The sequence below is a fragment of the Anabrus simplex genome, chromosome 9, assembly GCF_040414725.1.
Source record: "Anabrus simplex isolate iqAnaSimp1 chromosome 9, ASM4041472v1, whole genome shotgun sequence".
NCBI classification, from domain to species: domain Eukaryota; kingdom Metazoa; phylum Arthropoda; class Insecta; order Orthoptera; family Tettigoniidae; genus Anabrus; species Anabrus simplex.
Genome location: NC_090273.1, coordinates 105,607,948 through 105,625,343, shown reverse-complemented (window position 1 = coordinate 105,625,343; position 17,396 = coordinate 105,607,948). Strand labels below are relative to the sequence as shown.

General features: G+C 39.8%; 1 protein-coding gene across 1 annotated transcript; it reads right to left on the bottom strand.

Annotated features, from left to right (window-relative positions):
* Positions 1–5,678: 5,678 nt before the first annotated feature.
* Positions 5,679–16,429, bottom strand: LOC136880995 (facilitated trehalose transporter Tret1). Its single transcript, XM_067153570.2, has 2 exons — positions 16,329–16,429; positions 5,679–11,844 (listed from the first exon to the last, which is right to left on the bottom strand). Exons 1-2 carry the CDS (start codon positions 16,396–16,398, stop codon positions 10,490–10,492), a joined length of 1,425 nt encoding a protein of 474 aa, XP_067009671.1. The 5' UTR covers positions 16,399–16,429; the 3' UTR covers positions 5,679–10,489.
* Positions 16,430–17,396: the final 967 nt, after the last annotated feature.

Sequence of the window (17,396 nt, the reverse complement as noted above, 5' to 3'; positions counted from 1 at the left end):
GTTAATTGAAAGTCTGGTGGTGAAAAGTCATCTGTCCTCCACGAAAATAGTGATGAAATAGCTTTTGAACTCGCCGTGTTTTTCTTCGTTCATTTAGGAGGCGGCTCTGTTTCTTTCTCACTTACAATATTTTCATTACTCTGTATCAATCTCACTTACAAAATCTCTTATCAATTCATTAAAATCATCATCTTTATCATCACTTTCCACTGTGGTTAATGACTGAAAGATTCTTTGATCCGAAAGAACATCGTTGCGAGAGCAACTAGCTTGCTGTTTCACCATGCTTGTTTACATCACAGATGAGCTCCACACGTCTACAAAAAGCTCTGCAAGTTACTTCCTGAAGCTATAAGCTGCGATCAATTAGTTCTACATAATGCCCAACAGATGAAAAAAGATGCCACAGATTGTATCAGCACTCCAGAGTGAAAACTGACTATTCTCATTTTAAAATCCATATTGAAGATCAAATTAAAGTAAAAACAAATTTCTTATTCCACCTATTCAATACTCAACTAGCTACAAAATTAGGATTTCATCCTTATTTTATTGCTAAATTATTAAAACATGGTACATGTTTTGCTCATTTTCTGAGCATCTCCAGCCACTTTAGAATCTTAAGGCTAATTAGGAATATTGACCTGGAACTTATATGATTGATTTGTCTTTAGCAAGCTCAAAATTAATGCTATTTTTAAGAAAACATGGTTAAATACAATTTTCTTGTATATTGTGTCAAATGGTTATGATGTAAGTTTAACAGTTATTCACATTCAATTAAAACTATTACAGTTTTCTTTTATATAACATCAAAATGGCTGGTCTAAATATAACGGTTATTCACATTCAAATTGAAACTGTTATAGTCATAAAAGTTGTTGTTTACTTAAAATGTTTTAAGTAAAATCTTGAAGAATCATTGTCACTTCTTATAAACTCGAAAAATGACTATATTACACTCTCAAAAACGTTTTATGAGATCAGGCTAAAGAATTACTGTGTTTGCCGTCTAGCTGTCTGCAAACATGAGCTGCAGATAGCAAGGTGACAAACACAATAATTCTTCAGCTTGATCTCATAAAGCGTTTTTGAGAGTGCAATATAGTCATTTTTTGAGTTTATGAGAAGTAACAATGATTCTTCAAGATTTTAGTAAAACATTTTAAGTAAACAACAAACTTTTATGACTATAAGAGTTTCAATTTGAATGTGAATAACTGTTATACTTAGACCAGCCATTTTGACTTATATAAAAGAAAAATGCAATAGTTTTAATTGAATGTGAATACCTGTTAAACTTACATCATAACCATTTGACACAATATACAAGAAAATTGTATTTAACCATGTTTTCTTAAAAATAGCATTAATTTTGAGCTTGCTAATGACAAATCAATCATATAAGTTCTAGGTCAATATTCCTAATTAGCCTTAAGATTCTAAAGTGGCTGAAGATGCTCGGAAAATGAGTGAAACATGTACCATGTTTTAATAATTTAGCATTAAAATAAGGATGAAATCCTAGTTGAGTATTGAATAGGTGAAATAATAAATTTATTGTTTTTACTTTCACTCCAGAGTGAACCGGGAAACTAAACAAAAATAATGTTCTTGTGTATCGTCTATAGACAGGAGTAGCAGTGCTGGACCAGCCGCATCAGCCCGTATGTAGGCGGGCATAGCACTCATCGGGTTAAAGGAATGCTATGTGATGGAAGATTGTCCATAAGAACCAAGAGTAAAATTTGCAAAATGCTGTTTGACTAGGCATGATCTATGGCAGTGAATGCTGAGTGGTTGAGAAAAATACGCCCCAAAAGTTGACACTGTAGAAATGTGTATGCTGCATTGGTCATGGGGAAACAGTATGAGAGACCAAGGAAGAAATAAGTTAGTTGAGAAGTTTCAATGTTGCATTCATCGCTGAAAAGCTAACAGAGATGCATGTAAGGTGATATGGTCATAAACATGCTGATCTAAAGATTAGGTAATAAAAAGGTGTCTCCATTCCCACTCGCAAAAGAGGATGGGAGTAGATCTCTAGCCAGCTGGCTGACAACTGTCTGGAAAGATGTGAAGTCCCTTGGACTGGAAAAATTGGGTTTTTTATGATTAACAAACTCAAAGCAGTACTGAAGAGGATAAACACAATGGCATGTCACTGTGGGAAGAGAGAGCAACAAAGAGACAAGGACAAACAGGAAAACATGAAAGGGCAAGGACAATATCCTTATCTTCCTTTAGAATGGTTCTCTTCCCATCAGTCCCCATTCTTCTACATCCATTTCTTGCCAGCCCTTGCTGAGCTCGTTTCTACTTCCTAGCTTCGTCAGAAAGGCAGACATGAATCTCTCGTTGAGGGGCAATCTTGACAAGATCTTGATGTAGGAAGTGTAGGATGATAAGAAAGCCAGATAAATACAGGAAAAAGGAAGAGATAAATATGAATACAGGCAGAGAAATATTACAAACATTCAACAAACAGCCCAGTGGGTCAATATATGAAGGCCATTCAAAAAAGAAATGAGCCAGAGGCTATAAAATGAGAACCTGTAGTGTTATTTCAAAAGTATTGCTCACCATTGTTGAGGCACTTGGCCCACTGTGGCACAAGGCGGTGATTGGCTGTCTCTTAAAATTCCTGGGGCTGCGTTGTGAACCAGTTCCAAACGTACTGCTTGACGTCATTTGAGATGAATAGTTTGCCTCAGAGCCTTCTTTAGCTCACTAAAAATGGCGTAATCGCAGAGAGACAGGTCCGAACTGTATGGAGGGTCACTGAAGATCTCCCATTTGAATGTCTGAAAGAGCTCCTTGACTGCATTTACTGTATGGGGGCCTTGCATTGTCATGGAGCAAAATGATCCTGCAGGTGAGTTGTCCTTGTCGTTTCAATTTGATCTCTTTGCGAATGGCGGTCAAGGTTTGTGAGTATCCTTATGCATTCACTGTTCTTCCATGCTGCAGAAAGTCCCTAAGAAGGGGGCCCTTTCGGTCAAAGAAAAACCTGAGCATAACCTATCCGGCACTTGTGTGGACAACCTTGGATTTTTTGGGTGGCAGCGACCCTGCACAATTCCACTGGAGACTTGGTCATTTTGACTCGGGTTCGAAGTGACGACACCGTGTCTCTTTTCCAGCGACCACTCTTGACAGGAACTCATTCCCTTCTTGACGTAGCGCAGCGGATGTTCAAGAGAGAGTCCCAATTGATATGCTTCCTGTGCTCTTTGAAGACTGTGAGGCACACATTTTGCAAAATTTCAGTCTGTCCTTAATGATGGTGTGAACACTTCTGACGCTCACTCTGACCTCTGTGGCAATGGCTGTTACCGTAACTCCTGGTCTTGCATAATGAGGGTATCCACCTGCTAGACAATGGCATCGATAATGCGGTGTGACGTTCAAGACCATGCATTATCGACCAACAACATTCGTCCTTCCCTGAATTGCTTGTGCCATGCCTTGACCCTTGCAATGGACATGGAGTGTTCTCCATACACTTGTGCCATTCTTCGATGAATTTCCATCCCCTGCACTCCTGCTGCCAGGAAATGCACACTACCCTTTTACTCTTCTTTCAAAGCCTCCGTTTCACTGTTTTCAGCACAACTGAGTGCAGTGGAGGGTCGATAGGGACATAAATAGGAACACACAGTAGGATATACACATTTACTGGTTAATAATGTGGGAAGATGGAGCGACTGAAATAAGAGATGAGAACAATCTTCTCATCTTCGTTACACTACTGTCTTCACATAGATTGGCTCTGTCCTCATTAATACCTGTTCTTTTACATTAATTTGTTCTCAGCCCCTAATCTGCTCATTTCTGTTTGAGCTTCTTCAGGAGGGTGGGCTTCAACATTAATGCATGCTTTTTGATGCCAACTGAGTTGCTGAGATGATGAAGCACTACCCTTTGGAGCCCAAGTTGGTGGGTTCGATCTCTGCTTAGTCCGGTGGTATTTGAAGGTGCCTATACTCCAGTCTTCTGTCAGTAAATTTATTCAGATATATAGAGTCTCCAGAAATTGGGACTTAAAACCGATATTATTATTGGTTTCATTTAAACCACTTGTTGGTTGTGATTATGTAACCCTCCTGTGGGTGGGGGTGGTAGAGTGACACCCACGGTATCCACTGCATGTCATAAGAGGCAACTAAAAGGGGCCTCAGGGGCACTGAACTTCGGAGTGTGGGTTGGCGATCATGGGGCCCTTAGCTGAGTCCTGGCATTGCTTCCACTTACTTGTGCCAGGCTCCTCACCTTCATCTATCCTATCCGATCTCCCCTGGTCAACTCTTGTTCTTTTCCGACCCCGACGGTATTAGGTTCCCGAGGCCTAGGGAGTTTTTGATTTTTACGCCCTTCGTGGCCCTTGTCTTCCTTTGGTGAATTCCTTCATTTTTCGAAGTGTTGGGCCCCTTCCATTTTTTCTCTCTGATTAGTGTTATATAGAGGAAGGTTGCCTAGTTGTACTTCCTCTTAAAAAAATAATCACCACCACCACCACCACCACCATGGTTATGTAACTTCCATCATTTTCCCAAGTTCTCTATCTCTTTCTTCTTTTCCCAGTACTCCTTCATTTGTTGGTTTACTCATGTTCGTTCTTCTGAGAATATTTTGTTTCTCCGATTCCACACTTTTGTAGATCCTGATGGACTTCTGTCATCCATGGGACTTGCATTTTCCTGTTCTCCTGGAAAGTGAAAATCCTGTTGGTGAGTCTTTCTGGTTCCATCCTGTTAATATGCCCATAGAAAGTCAGTCTCCTTTTCTTGATTGTGGTCGTGATATTTTCAAATTTCTGGGATAGTTCTTGGTTTGTTCTTATGCAGAAAGTAAATTCATCTTTTGGTTTCTGGGTCCAAGGATCTTTCTAAGGGACTTCCTTTCTTTTTTTTTTTACCAAGTCTGCAAGTCTCTTACTGGCTATTGTCTCAGCTGCATTATTATTATTATTATTATTATTATTATTATTATTATTATTATTATTATTATTATTATTATTATTATTATTATTAACTCAAAAGAAGCAGCCTGGCCTGTGGTGTAAGCGTAGCATGCCTGCCTCTTACGTTGAGGCATCAGGTTCAGTTCCAGGCGTGTTTAAGGATTTTAATCCTAATGGCTTGAAGTGCAATCATTCAGCTTCATAAAATCAACCAAGGAGCTGACTGATGTTTGAGGCAAGGAATGTGGTCATGAAAGTTATTATTATTATTTTTTTTTGCTATTGTTATTATTAAATGAAAAGCGCACAATGTGCAAAAACAGTTTTTGTACAGATGGTCAACTATGCTAATGCCATTCTTATTATTGAGGTTGTCCTCATTTTGCAGTTTTGTGCATGGTATCTTTCACAATGATCGTTGCACAGGTTACATATACAGTCTTCGTTCGGCTGGTGGAAGTTTTTGGTTTGGCAGAATCTGTGGTGAAATCCATAAGTGGCGTAACGTGTAATTACGTGCCGTAGCTCGTAATTTGCTTGCTTCCATTCTTCCGTCATTATAGCGTCCGTGGAATAGAAGTCGGACCAAATAGCATTCCTTTTCTCGTTTAAATTTTGGCGCGCATTCTCGTAGGGCTTGGTGTTTGATAGACAAAAACTGTGTTTTGATATCGTCAATGAAATAGTCCTCCTTGGTTAGAACATACGTTAACCTTGAAGGGGCTGACTTCCCAATGCCTAGTATTCTCTTGAGATATCGGGCCTTGACTTTTTCTATTGTCATCAGGTCGCTGAGTGTGAGTTTTTCCCAGGTGATGCTAATCCCATAGGTTGCTATTGGTGATATGGCTGTCCTGAACAGTAGCATTGCTGTACCCAATGATATTTGTTGAGGTTGTTGAATGTTGTAGATGGCTTTTATTGCTGCGGCTGCTCTTTCTTTGACGTGGATATTGTAGGATGTTAGAGTAGTTTGGAGGGTGACTCCAAGGTACTTGAATTTCGGCACTACTTCCAGAGGTTTGTTGTGCATGGTTATTGTATTTTTAGGTGCATGTTTTCCTCCTTTCCTAAAGGTCATTTGTTTAGTTTTGTTGTGGTTTATTTGCAAACCGTTTCTTTCTGCCCATGATGTGAGCCTATTGAGGACCTCTCGGAGCTCTTCTATGTTTTCTGAGCCTATTGCCATATCATCTGCGTAAAGTATAAGCAATGCTGAGGTATCTGTGATTATTTCTGTGATGTCTGCTGTCATGATGTTGAATAAAATTGGGCTGATTGGGTCACCTTGTAGGACTCCGTTTGTTTGGGTTACGTTTTTGGATAGGGTTATGTTGTCTGATATTTGGACATAGTTATATTTGAGGATATTCGAGATTATGATTGCTATCGGATGTGTAGCTATTGGCTTTACGTCGCACCGACACAGATAGGTCTTATGGCGATGATGGGACAGGAAAGGGCTAGAAATGGGAAGGAAGCGGCCATGGCCTTAATTAAGGTACAGCCCCAGCATTTGCCTGGTGTGAAATGGGAAACCACGGAAAACCATCTTCAGGGCTGCCGACAGTGGGGTTCGAACCCACTATCTCCCAAATACTGGATACTGGCCGCACTTAAGCGACTGCAGCTATCGAGCTCAGTGAAAGTTAAGTGATATGTTGTGATGACGGCATACTGACCATGTGATACTCCATTATCTGCTGGCTATCTGGGAAAATTATATGCAAAACTAGGCTTCAGTCATAGCTATAGAATGGAGAATACCATCACTCGTACTTAACAAAAAACTGATTTTACTGAAGAGTGAAGAAAACTCACGATTTGAAAAAAAAAAAAATTGTCAATACAAATTATAAATGAATTTTTATAATGATCATATTGATGTATAAAAAAATTAATTTTTTCTTTTAAGGTTTTCATTTTGAACTTAAAAAGGATCTGTAGACAAAGTACAAAATGGTTATATTGGTTCATTTTAAATAGTTACATAGTATTTACAGAATGATCCAGAGGTTTTGTATTGCCACAACAAAAATTTTTTGGGGGAAAATTGTAGATACGAGGTCTCGGTTCTTAAGTGATGAGTGGATTATTGTTTCACATTACAACTGTCTAATGGCACAGCTGTATTGAAACACTGGATCCTGAGAGTTATAGGCGTAATTTGAGGGTGGCAAGGGTGGCAGTTGCCTCCCCAATATTTTGAAGGAAACCAAATTTTCATAATATTAGACTTAGAAATACATATTTAGAAGTACGTTTTTTGTTACTCTGTTTCATTTAGCTCAATGAAACAAAATAATTATTGCAAAATTTTATAGGCTACCTATATAATTTTGATAGAAATAATTTCTGTTATTGTTCAGTTTTACCTTCGCATATTGTAAAATAAAGAAAAGTTTTATTTTTTGTCCATGTTGTCTGCTTGATATTCTTTACTTCTATGGATAATGACAGGCCAAGTAACAAACGCATTTGAATAAAGTCTACTTTTAAATTCTGTGCTTTACTTTACAGAGAGTTGGTTATTAAATTAAAATGATTAATATAGAATATTAGTAATAATTTTGTGGTTCAAATTGCTCTCAAAAGGGAGAGCCCATGGAACCTCCGGTAATCCCTGCCTTCCCCCAATCAAATTGCTCAAATTACACCCATGCTGAGAGATATCCAATGTTAACATTTTAGGTGGTCACCACTTGGATGGATAGCCCATGTACTGTGAAGGAATGGAAAGGAACCGACTTCCCTACACCAAGTAAATTCTGGCTCAAGATGCCTGATCATTGACCCCTGACGTAGCTGTGTTTTGGGGCATCGACTAGTTTGCCAATGTCCAGTTTTGGAATAAGGCGCATGGTTGATATGACTACAAACTGAAAGTGGAATTACAAATTTCCATAACAGCATTGAAAAAGTATTTCCTTAATTTCATTTATGAACCTGATCTACATAATGGCATACAAATATGAACAGCTTTATTTACCTTCTACATTGCAGAGAAGAGTGTTTATTCTTCCATTTCAGATTTGTGAATGTGAAATATTTCAAAAATGAATTCAAGAAAATGTAACCTTTTACATATTATTACCACTTAGGTCTCTGTGTTGTACAACTGAAATAATAATCTCAAAACCACAAGAGTTTTGAAAATGAGTAGGCCTACTGTTTGTGATTTTGGAAGCAAATTTAGTAACTTTTTGAGAAAGTTTTGATTGGACTTTAGATATGAATATAACCAAATATTAAAACTAAATATATATTTTTTAAAAAATCCCTTTTTTAATATATATAGAATCCTCTACCAGTACTAGCTGTAAATTTTCAGAAGCATAACTCTAAAGTATTGCACTCACACAGCAAATGCTGACCTGAATTTTACTTCATATGAAGGTAGATTTTTCTGGAACTAGGAAATCACTTCATAAATGTTTATTCATAGTTTGGAAAACGATTATTAGATTACCACACTACTAATTTAAGTGGCTTCACAGCTCCTCTTGGTTGCATTCCTGCTTGTTAGGACAATAATTCTTTAATTGCCAATATAATTTAGTTCAAGCACTCTTAATGCAGTGCTGTCAATGGGGAGATCTGAAGATAATTCAAGAGGACGAATTGGAGCAAATATTAGTTTATAAGAAAAGGAATTAGTGATTGGAATAATTTACCAAGGGAGATGTCGGCCTGGTCAACGTACGGTAATAAATATGACAACCGTTAGTTATCAACTTCCGAAATTCAACACGTGAAAATAACGTGTCCATTGGAGAAAATACACTATCGAAATAAATTGTTTACCTGAACAAGTCCAATGTATTCACTTTACGTAATTAACTGTAGATCCTGGCTGATATAATACGTTTTACCTGTAACATAGGACCTACTAACATACGGTAACGTTATTTTGTACAGGGTGTCCCAGTTGTCCTCAGCCCCTGCTTTTCTTTTATAAAAATCAAACTGATGAATTTCTTCCTATAGGGCATGTTGGAAAGGAAGTGTATCGCAAAAAGTCAGTTACGCTACTCTTATGGAATTGAAAGACGATATTCGGCGGGAAATTGACGCTGTGGCTACTGATATGTTGGCGGCTACGGCACCTACCTTCCGTAACTTGGAAGATATTTGTGGAGGTATGCCTTCTTGCTAATGGCGACCGCTTTCAACACTTGTTAGAGGTCACCACACTTCGCATACACTGAGGTATGTCCAAAGCAAATTTTATGAAATTACGGCCATTAGTTTGATTTTTATAAGCGAAAATCTGGGGGCGAGAGTGAGTGGAACACTGTGTATTACAAATCTTATACTCCTATTTTAGGAGACGGTAATTTTTTTTTTGCTAGGGGCTTTACGTCGCACCGACACAGATAGGTCTTATGGCGACGAAGGAGACGGTAATGAGAGAGATCTACTGTATCTTAAAATTGCATTAAAAATGCCTTAAATACAAAATAGACATTGCAGTGTTTCCGAATTACGTGGTAAATTCTCTCCAAACTGCATGGGCTGGCGGTTTGGAAACTTCTGATCTGTGCGACTATTAGATCACGCTTCACAGCCTCATTTTCTGACTCGCACACAAATGAAATTATTTCTTGCTAATTAAAAGATAGCCTAGTTGTGTGGCGTACAGTAAGCTCTCGATTTTCGTGCATCCTAAAAATAAATTTCAAACATAAAAATAAATAAATAGGGTACTGTAGTGTGCATTATTTTTCCTGCTTTTGAATTAGGCTTTCCCTTGATTGAATTGTGAAGATATTTAGCTTTTATGACAGCAATAAATCTCGCCCCGCGTGACAACAGAGTATTATAGTACCATAAAAAAGGGAGAAATTGCAGAAAGGACAGTATCAACTGTCCGTAATAAAAATAAAATCTGGAGGATTATATGCAGAACAATGATAGTGTTGCGGCTTAAAAACGTAAAATTAAAAAAATTAAAAAAAACAAACATAAAAGTTACATGTCGCTCTTCGACAGTGTTCCAACTAAAAAGAGAAGTATGGCAGATGTTTTCATGACATCTACAATATACGGAGAAAGTTCAGTTACCCCACCCCCACATGGGTCTACAGCCCAAATGGGCCTTTCCTACCAAGTGACGGCTGCTCAGCCCGAAGCCATACAAATTGCTTCATGTTTGGGTTAGTGCGATGAATCATCTCGGCGTTATTCTTGGTTTCTAGACCGGGACCGCTAACTCACCGTCAGATACCTTCTCAAGTGTTCTCACATAAACTAAGTGGACCTCGAACCATCCTGCAGATCCAGGTAAAATTCTCTGGATTGATCGGGAATCGAACCCGGGGCCTCGCTACCCCTAGACAACGCGGCCGGCAGAATAAAGTCATTCTAAGGATTTTAACTGAACTGAATTATCCCATATTTTCCCATTTTTCAGCCTGTTCTCCCCATAATTAGCCAGAATAACCGGGAGTTTACTGTAATGCATAGTTGTTGTGGATCTGATATTAATGTCATGGTTAGAATGCAATATTTCAGTTGAAATATAACTTAAATATTTGGCAAATCATACGTGTTATGTCGCTTTTTGCATTTACCTTCTAGTGCTTTTGCAATTTCATCTAATGATTTACCTTTAGTTTCTGGCAGTTGAAATATTATGATTAACATGGCAATAAAGCAGCAGACTGAGAATATCCAGTAAGTACTATACACACCGATTAGATCTGCGATGTTAATGAAGAACTTCGCTCCCAGGAAAGCTAAGAACCATACCAAAGATATACACATAGTGTTCGCTATATACCTCATTTTGGGAGATATTATTTCTGTCAGTACTGTGTATAGTAGTGGTCCCACTCCTATCGATTGAGCTATAACGTATATTGATAAACTTGTAACTGGCAGCCATCCTATACTACTTACATCAGCTTCAATATGTTTGAGATAGAAAAATGCTCCAATGGATATTAAGGAAATCGCCATGATAGAATTAGAAGTTATGAGAAGTATTCGACGTCCTGCACGCTCTACCAAAAATATAGCAATAATATTTCCAAACACAAGAAGGAAACCAACTATTATAGCTGAAAGATTGGGGGAAATATCGCTACCTGATTCTCTAAATATTGTTACAGTATAGCTTAACACTGGGTATATACCGCTGAGCTGCTGATTGGCACCTAATACAAGAACTATAAATAATCCTCGTATTGTAACCTTTGATGTAAACATCTCTTTGAAAGATAATGTAGGTGAAAGAGAATCTTTTGTAGCAAATGAGAGTTTGATTTCATTCAATTCTGCAGTTATATCATACGAATTCCCTCGAAACCACTGAAGACTCTTCTTAGCTTCTTCTATTTTTCCGGAATATACAAGGTATTTTGGTGTTTCTGGTAGCCAAAAGAATAATGCTATAAATATTACTGGTAAAGAAACATTAACGTAGCAAACCTCTTCGTAAGTTAACACTGATCCTAGTACGTACGCGACAGCGATTCCAGAGTTGCAGAGTATGGTTACAAAAGTTCCCAGAACACCTCTGACTTGATCAATAGAAATTTCCACTACATAAATTGGTGCAAAGACAAACACTCCTACAGAACTGATTCCAGAAAGGATTCTTGCTGCATAAAGACTTATAACATTTTCAGCAAATATAATAAGAATCCAACAGATTATCAAGAATGCTGCGATAAGGTAGCCAGTTTTCTTGCGACCGATGCGATCTGGAAGTAACCCAGCGAAAGGTGTTGTGAATGCAGCAGCCAGGCATAATAGAGATGTGACCCAAGATGATTCTTCGGCTGTCAAGGGTATTGGGGAATCTGGACCTTCAAGGTACGGTATCGCTGTGGAGGGCCATCCCATAGAGAAACCACAGGCGAAGGCCATAAGATTCACTGCAACAGATAAAATGTATCACTTACGAGGATGAAAATCCCAAACAGCAACCATCACGGCTTAAAAGCCACATTTTCTAGCCTTACTGGAAATAAAATGGAAGTAATCATAATATTTTTAGTAAAAATAAGGAATGTCAGGAACTCATTGATAATAATGGGAAGGACAGCTGATTCAGAAAGTGATGGAACCAACCAGAGGGAAAAATATCCTGGATGTCGTGCTGATAAAACCAGATGAGCTCTATAGGGAAACCGAAGTAATAGATGGTATTAGTGATCATGAAGCTGTTTTTGTGGTAGTTAAAAATAAATGTGATAGAAAGGAAAGTCTTAAAAGTAGGACTGTTAGGCAGTACCATATGGCTGATAAAGCAGGCATGAGGCAGTTTCTAAAAAGTAACTGTGATCGGTGGAAAACGGTAAATAAAAATGTAAACAGACTCTGGGATGGGTTTAAAGAAATTGTCGAGGAATGCGAAAACAGGTTTGTACCTTTAAGGGTGGTAAGGAATGGTAAAGACCCACCTTATTATAATAGAGAAATAAAGAGACTAAGAAGGAGGTGCAGACTGGAAAGAAATAGAGTTAGAAATGGCTGTGGAAGTAAGGAGAAATTGAAGGAACTTACTAGAAACTTGAATCTAGCAAAGAAGGCAGCTAAGGATAACATGATGGCAAGCATAATTGGCAGTCATACAAATTTTAGGGAAAAATGGAAGGGTATGTATAGGCATTTTAAGGCAGAAACAGGTTCCAAGAAGGACATTCCAGGAATAATTAATGAACAAGGGGAGTGTGTATGTGAGGATCTTCAAAAGGCAGAAGTATTCAGTCAGCAGTATGTAAAGATTGTTGGTTACAAGGATAATGTCGAGATAGAGGAGGAGACTAAGGCCAAAGAAGTAATAAAATTTACATATGATAACAGTGACATTTACAATAAGATACAAAAGTTGAAAACTAGAAAAGCGGCTGGAATTGATAAGATTTCTGGGGATATACTAAAGACAATGGGTTGGGATATAGTACCATATCTGAAGTACTTATTTGATTATTGTCTGGTCGAAGGAGCTATACCAGATGAATGGAGAGTTGCTATAGTAGCCCCTGCGTATAAAGGAAAGGGTGATAGACATAAAGCTGAAAATTACAGGCCAGTAAGTTTGACATGCATTGTATGTAAGCTTTGGGAAGGCATTCTTTCTGATTATATTAGACATGTTTGTGAAATTAATAACTGGTTCGATAGAAGGCAATTCGGTTTTAGGAAAGGTTATTCCACTGAAGCTCAACTTGTAGGATTCCAGCAAGATATAGCAGATATCTTGGATTCTGGAGGTCAAATGGACTGTATTGCGATTGACCTGTCTAAAGCATTTGATAGGGTGGATCATGTCAACCATTTGCCACAGTTGGTCGTCCGTACGAGGCTGGGACAGAGTTTGCAAACGGCGTCCAATGAGATCCCACACGTGTTCGATTGGTGAGAGATCCGGAGAGTACGCTGGCCACGGAAGCATCTGTACACCTCGTAGAGCCTGTTGGGAGATGCGAGCAGTGAGTGGGCGGGCATTATCCTGCTGAAACAGAGCAATGGGCAGCCCCTGAAGGTACGGGAGTGCCACCGGCCGCAGCACATGCTGCACGTAGCGGTGGGCATTTAACGTGCCTTGAATACGCACTAGAGGTGACGTGGAATCATGGAATCATACGCAATAGCGCCCCAAACCATGATGCCGCGTTGTCTAGCGGTAGGGCGCTCCACAGTTACTGCCGGATTTGACCTTTCTCCACGCCGACGCCACACTCGTCTGCGGTGACTATCACTGACAGAACAGAAGCGTGACTCATCGGAGAACACGACGTTCCGCCATTCCCTCATCCAAGTCGCTCTAGCCCGGCACCATGCCAGGCGTGCACGTCTATGCTGTGGAGTCAATGGTAGTCTTCTGAGCGGACGCCGGGAGTGCAGGCCTCCTTCAACCAATCGACGGGAAATTGTTCTGGTCGATATTGGAACAGCCAGGGTGTCTTGCACATGCTGAAAAATGGCGGTTGACGTGGCGTGCGGGGCTGCCACCGCTTGGCGGCGGATGCGCCGATCCTCGCGTGCTGACGTCACTCAGGCTGCGCCTGGACCCCTCGCACGTGCCACATGTCCCTGCGCCAACCATCTTCGCCACAGGCGCTGCACCGTGGACACATCCCTATGGGTATCGGCTACGATTTGACGAAGCGACCAACCTGCCCTTCTCAGCCCGATCACCATACCCTCGTAAAGTCGTCTGTCTGCTGGAAATGCCTCCGTTGACGGCGGCCTGGCATTCTTAGCTATACACGTGTCCTGTGGCACACGACAACACGTTCTACAATGACTGTTGGCTGAGAAATCACGGTACGAAGTGGGCCATTCGCCAACGCCGTGTCCCATTTATCGCACAGCGGCGCATTTCACATCATGAGCATATCTCAGTGACGTCAGTCTACCCTGCAATTGGCATAAAGTTCTGACCACTCTTTCTTGGTGTTGCATTTGCTCTGTCAGTCAGTGTAGATCTCAGAGAGTTAGAGTAGGTGAAGCTTTGTCTGACCCTGTAATAGTTGAGAGGGGAGTTCCTCAGGGCAGTGTAATCGGACCTTTATGTTTTCTTATATATATAAATGATATGAGTAAAGGAGTGGAATCGGAGGTAAGGCTTTTTGCGGATGATGTTATTCTCTATAGAGTGATAAATAAGTTACAAGATTGTGAGCAACTGCAACATGACCTCGAAAATGTTGTGAGATGGACAGCAGGCAATGGTATGTTGATAAACGGGGCTAAAAGTCAGGTTCTGAGTTTCACAAATAGGAAATGTCCTCTCAGTTTTAATTACTGCGTTGATGGGGTGAAAGTTCCTTTTGGGGATCATTGTAAGTATCTAGGTGTTAATATAAGGAAAGATCTTCACTGGGGTAATCACATAAATGGGATTGTAAATAAAGGGTACCGATCTCTGCACATGGTTATGAGGGTGTTTAGGGGTTGTAGTAAGGATGTAAAGGAGAGTGCATATAAGTCTCTGGTAAGACCCCAACTAGAGTATGGTTCCAGTGTATGGGACCCTCACCAGGATTATCTGATTCAAGAACTGGAAAAAATCCAAAGAAAAGCAGCTCGATTTGTTCTGGGTGATTTCCGACAAAAGAGTAGCGTTACAAAAATGTTGCAAAGTTTGGGCTGGGAAGAATTGGGAGAAAGAAGACGAGATGCTCGACTAAGTGGTATGTTCCGAGCTGTCAGCGGAGAGATGGCGTGAAATGACATTAGTAGACGAATAAGTTTGAATGGCGTTTTTAAAAGTAGGAAAGATCACAATATGAAGATAAAGTTGGAATTCAAGAGGACAAACTGGGGCAAATATTCATATATAGGAAGGGGAGTTAGGGATTGGAATAACTTACCAAGGGAGATGTTCAATAAATTTCCAATTTCTTTGAAATCATTTCTGAAAAAGCTAGGAAAACAACAGATAGGGAATCTGCCACCTGGGCGACTGCCCTAAATGCAGATCAGTATTGATTGATTGATAGTAGAGATTTTGTACATTATCAAGAGAAATTCAAAATAAATAATGCTTTATATTAAAAATTTTATTCCCGCTGAAGATAGTTTTCCGTAATTTCTTAATTAAGACCACGGTCGCTTCCTTCCTACTCCTAGTCCATTACAATCCCATCGTCGCCATAATACCTATCTGTGTCTGTACGTCGTAAAGCAAGTTGTAAAAAAAAAAAAAAAAAAAAAAAAAAAAAAGATCAGAGGGCCCCGGTTTAATTGTGTGTGCTTAATTCTTCTGACTAGAGGATAGGGCGTCTGCGTTCGTCTTAATACATTTCTATTCATTTGCACACAACGCATTACAGTAACACGCAATAACAAGTACCTCTCTCCACATAGGGTGGGCGTCATGAAGAGCATCTGGCCGTAAACCTGGACGAAATCCACGTAGAATGCCCACTCCAATAAATTAGAAATATCAGGAAGAAGAAGAAGTAGTATCTACGAACCATTTCTGATACGCCAGTTAACGTCACAACAGGTACTTCCGTTTCCTTTCCCCTCGAGAATAACTATAAAAAAACATATGTCGCATTAGCCCCGAAGGGCCCTGACCTACCAAGCGACCGCTGTTCAGCCCGAAGACCTGCAGATTACGAGGTGTCATATGGTCAGCACGACGAATCATCTCGGCCGTTATTCTTGGCTTTCTGGACCGGGACCGCTGTCTGACCATCAGATAGCTCCTCAATTGTAATCACTTATCACGTAGGCAGAGTGGACCTCGAAACATCTCTCAGATCCAGGTAAAAATCCCTGACCTGGCCGGGAATTGAACCCGGTTCCTCCGGGTAAGAGACAGGTGAGCTACCACTACACCTCGGGGCCGGCTTCGTGAATAACTAACAAGATCAAATAATTTTCATGTATTGGTTCTTACCTATGAAGGCAGCAATGTACTGGGTTGCTCGACTGGGAACTCCTTGATCTTGAACTTTGGCGCTACCCATCTTGAGGCAGTCTCACAGTGTCTCCTTCCTGTTGTCAAGACAATCCTTGTTCGCTCTTTGCATTCCGACTGTTATATATTACAAAAGTGATGTTCTTTATCAGCATATTCTTTGCGTATGTCAGACAAGGCATTCTTTCGTAGTTCTCTATAAATTTTCTATAAGTAAGCCTGTCATCAGAGTTCGCAGTTTGATTTAGGAGTCATACTTCAACATGGTAGCAACTAGTCTTAAAATAGGAGAACTTTCTTTAGTTAACAGCGGTCTTTGTGCTATAACTGTCAGGGGACATACTTCCACAATTATTGTGTTAAATCTTCGAAGGATTAAGAAGCAATTTGCAGTGATGCTTAACTCTATAATATTCTGTGAGAAGTGATTTGTCACTGATTATTTGAAGTTACGGAGGACTTGGTCATGCCCCCTTTTTTCTTACTATCTACTGAGACACTCTTTTGAGTCACTGATGGTAAAGTTATTTTTAACTTCACTGGTAGGTTATTCGCATCAAATTCCTGATGTATGTTAGACGATGTATATAAAAATGAAATAACGCCCGTCTATCTACCAAATCGACATCTAGAATAACTGAATAATAAAGAAACTCTCAAATGACTGTTTCATTTCAAAACATTGACCTGACCGAGCTCGATAGCTGCAGTCGCTTAAGTACGGCCAGTATCTAGTATTCGGGAGATAGTAGGTTCGAATCCCACTGTCGGCAGCCCCGAAAATGGTTTTCCGTGGTTTTCCATTTTCACACCAGGAAAATGCTGGGGCTGTACCTTAATTAAGGCCACGGCCGCTTCCTTCCCACTCCTAGCCCTTTCCTGTCCCATAGTCGCCATAAGACCTATCTGTGTCGGTGCGACGTAAAGCAAAAAACAAAAAAACAAAAAAAAAAAAAACATTGACCTGAAAATATATTATTGGGAACTAGCGAATGTACCCGTGCTTCGCTACGGTATTCTACATTGTATTCGAATATCGAAGTAAAT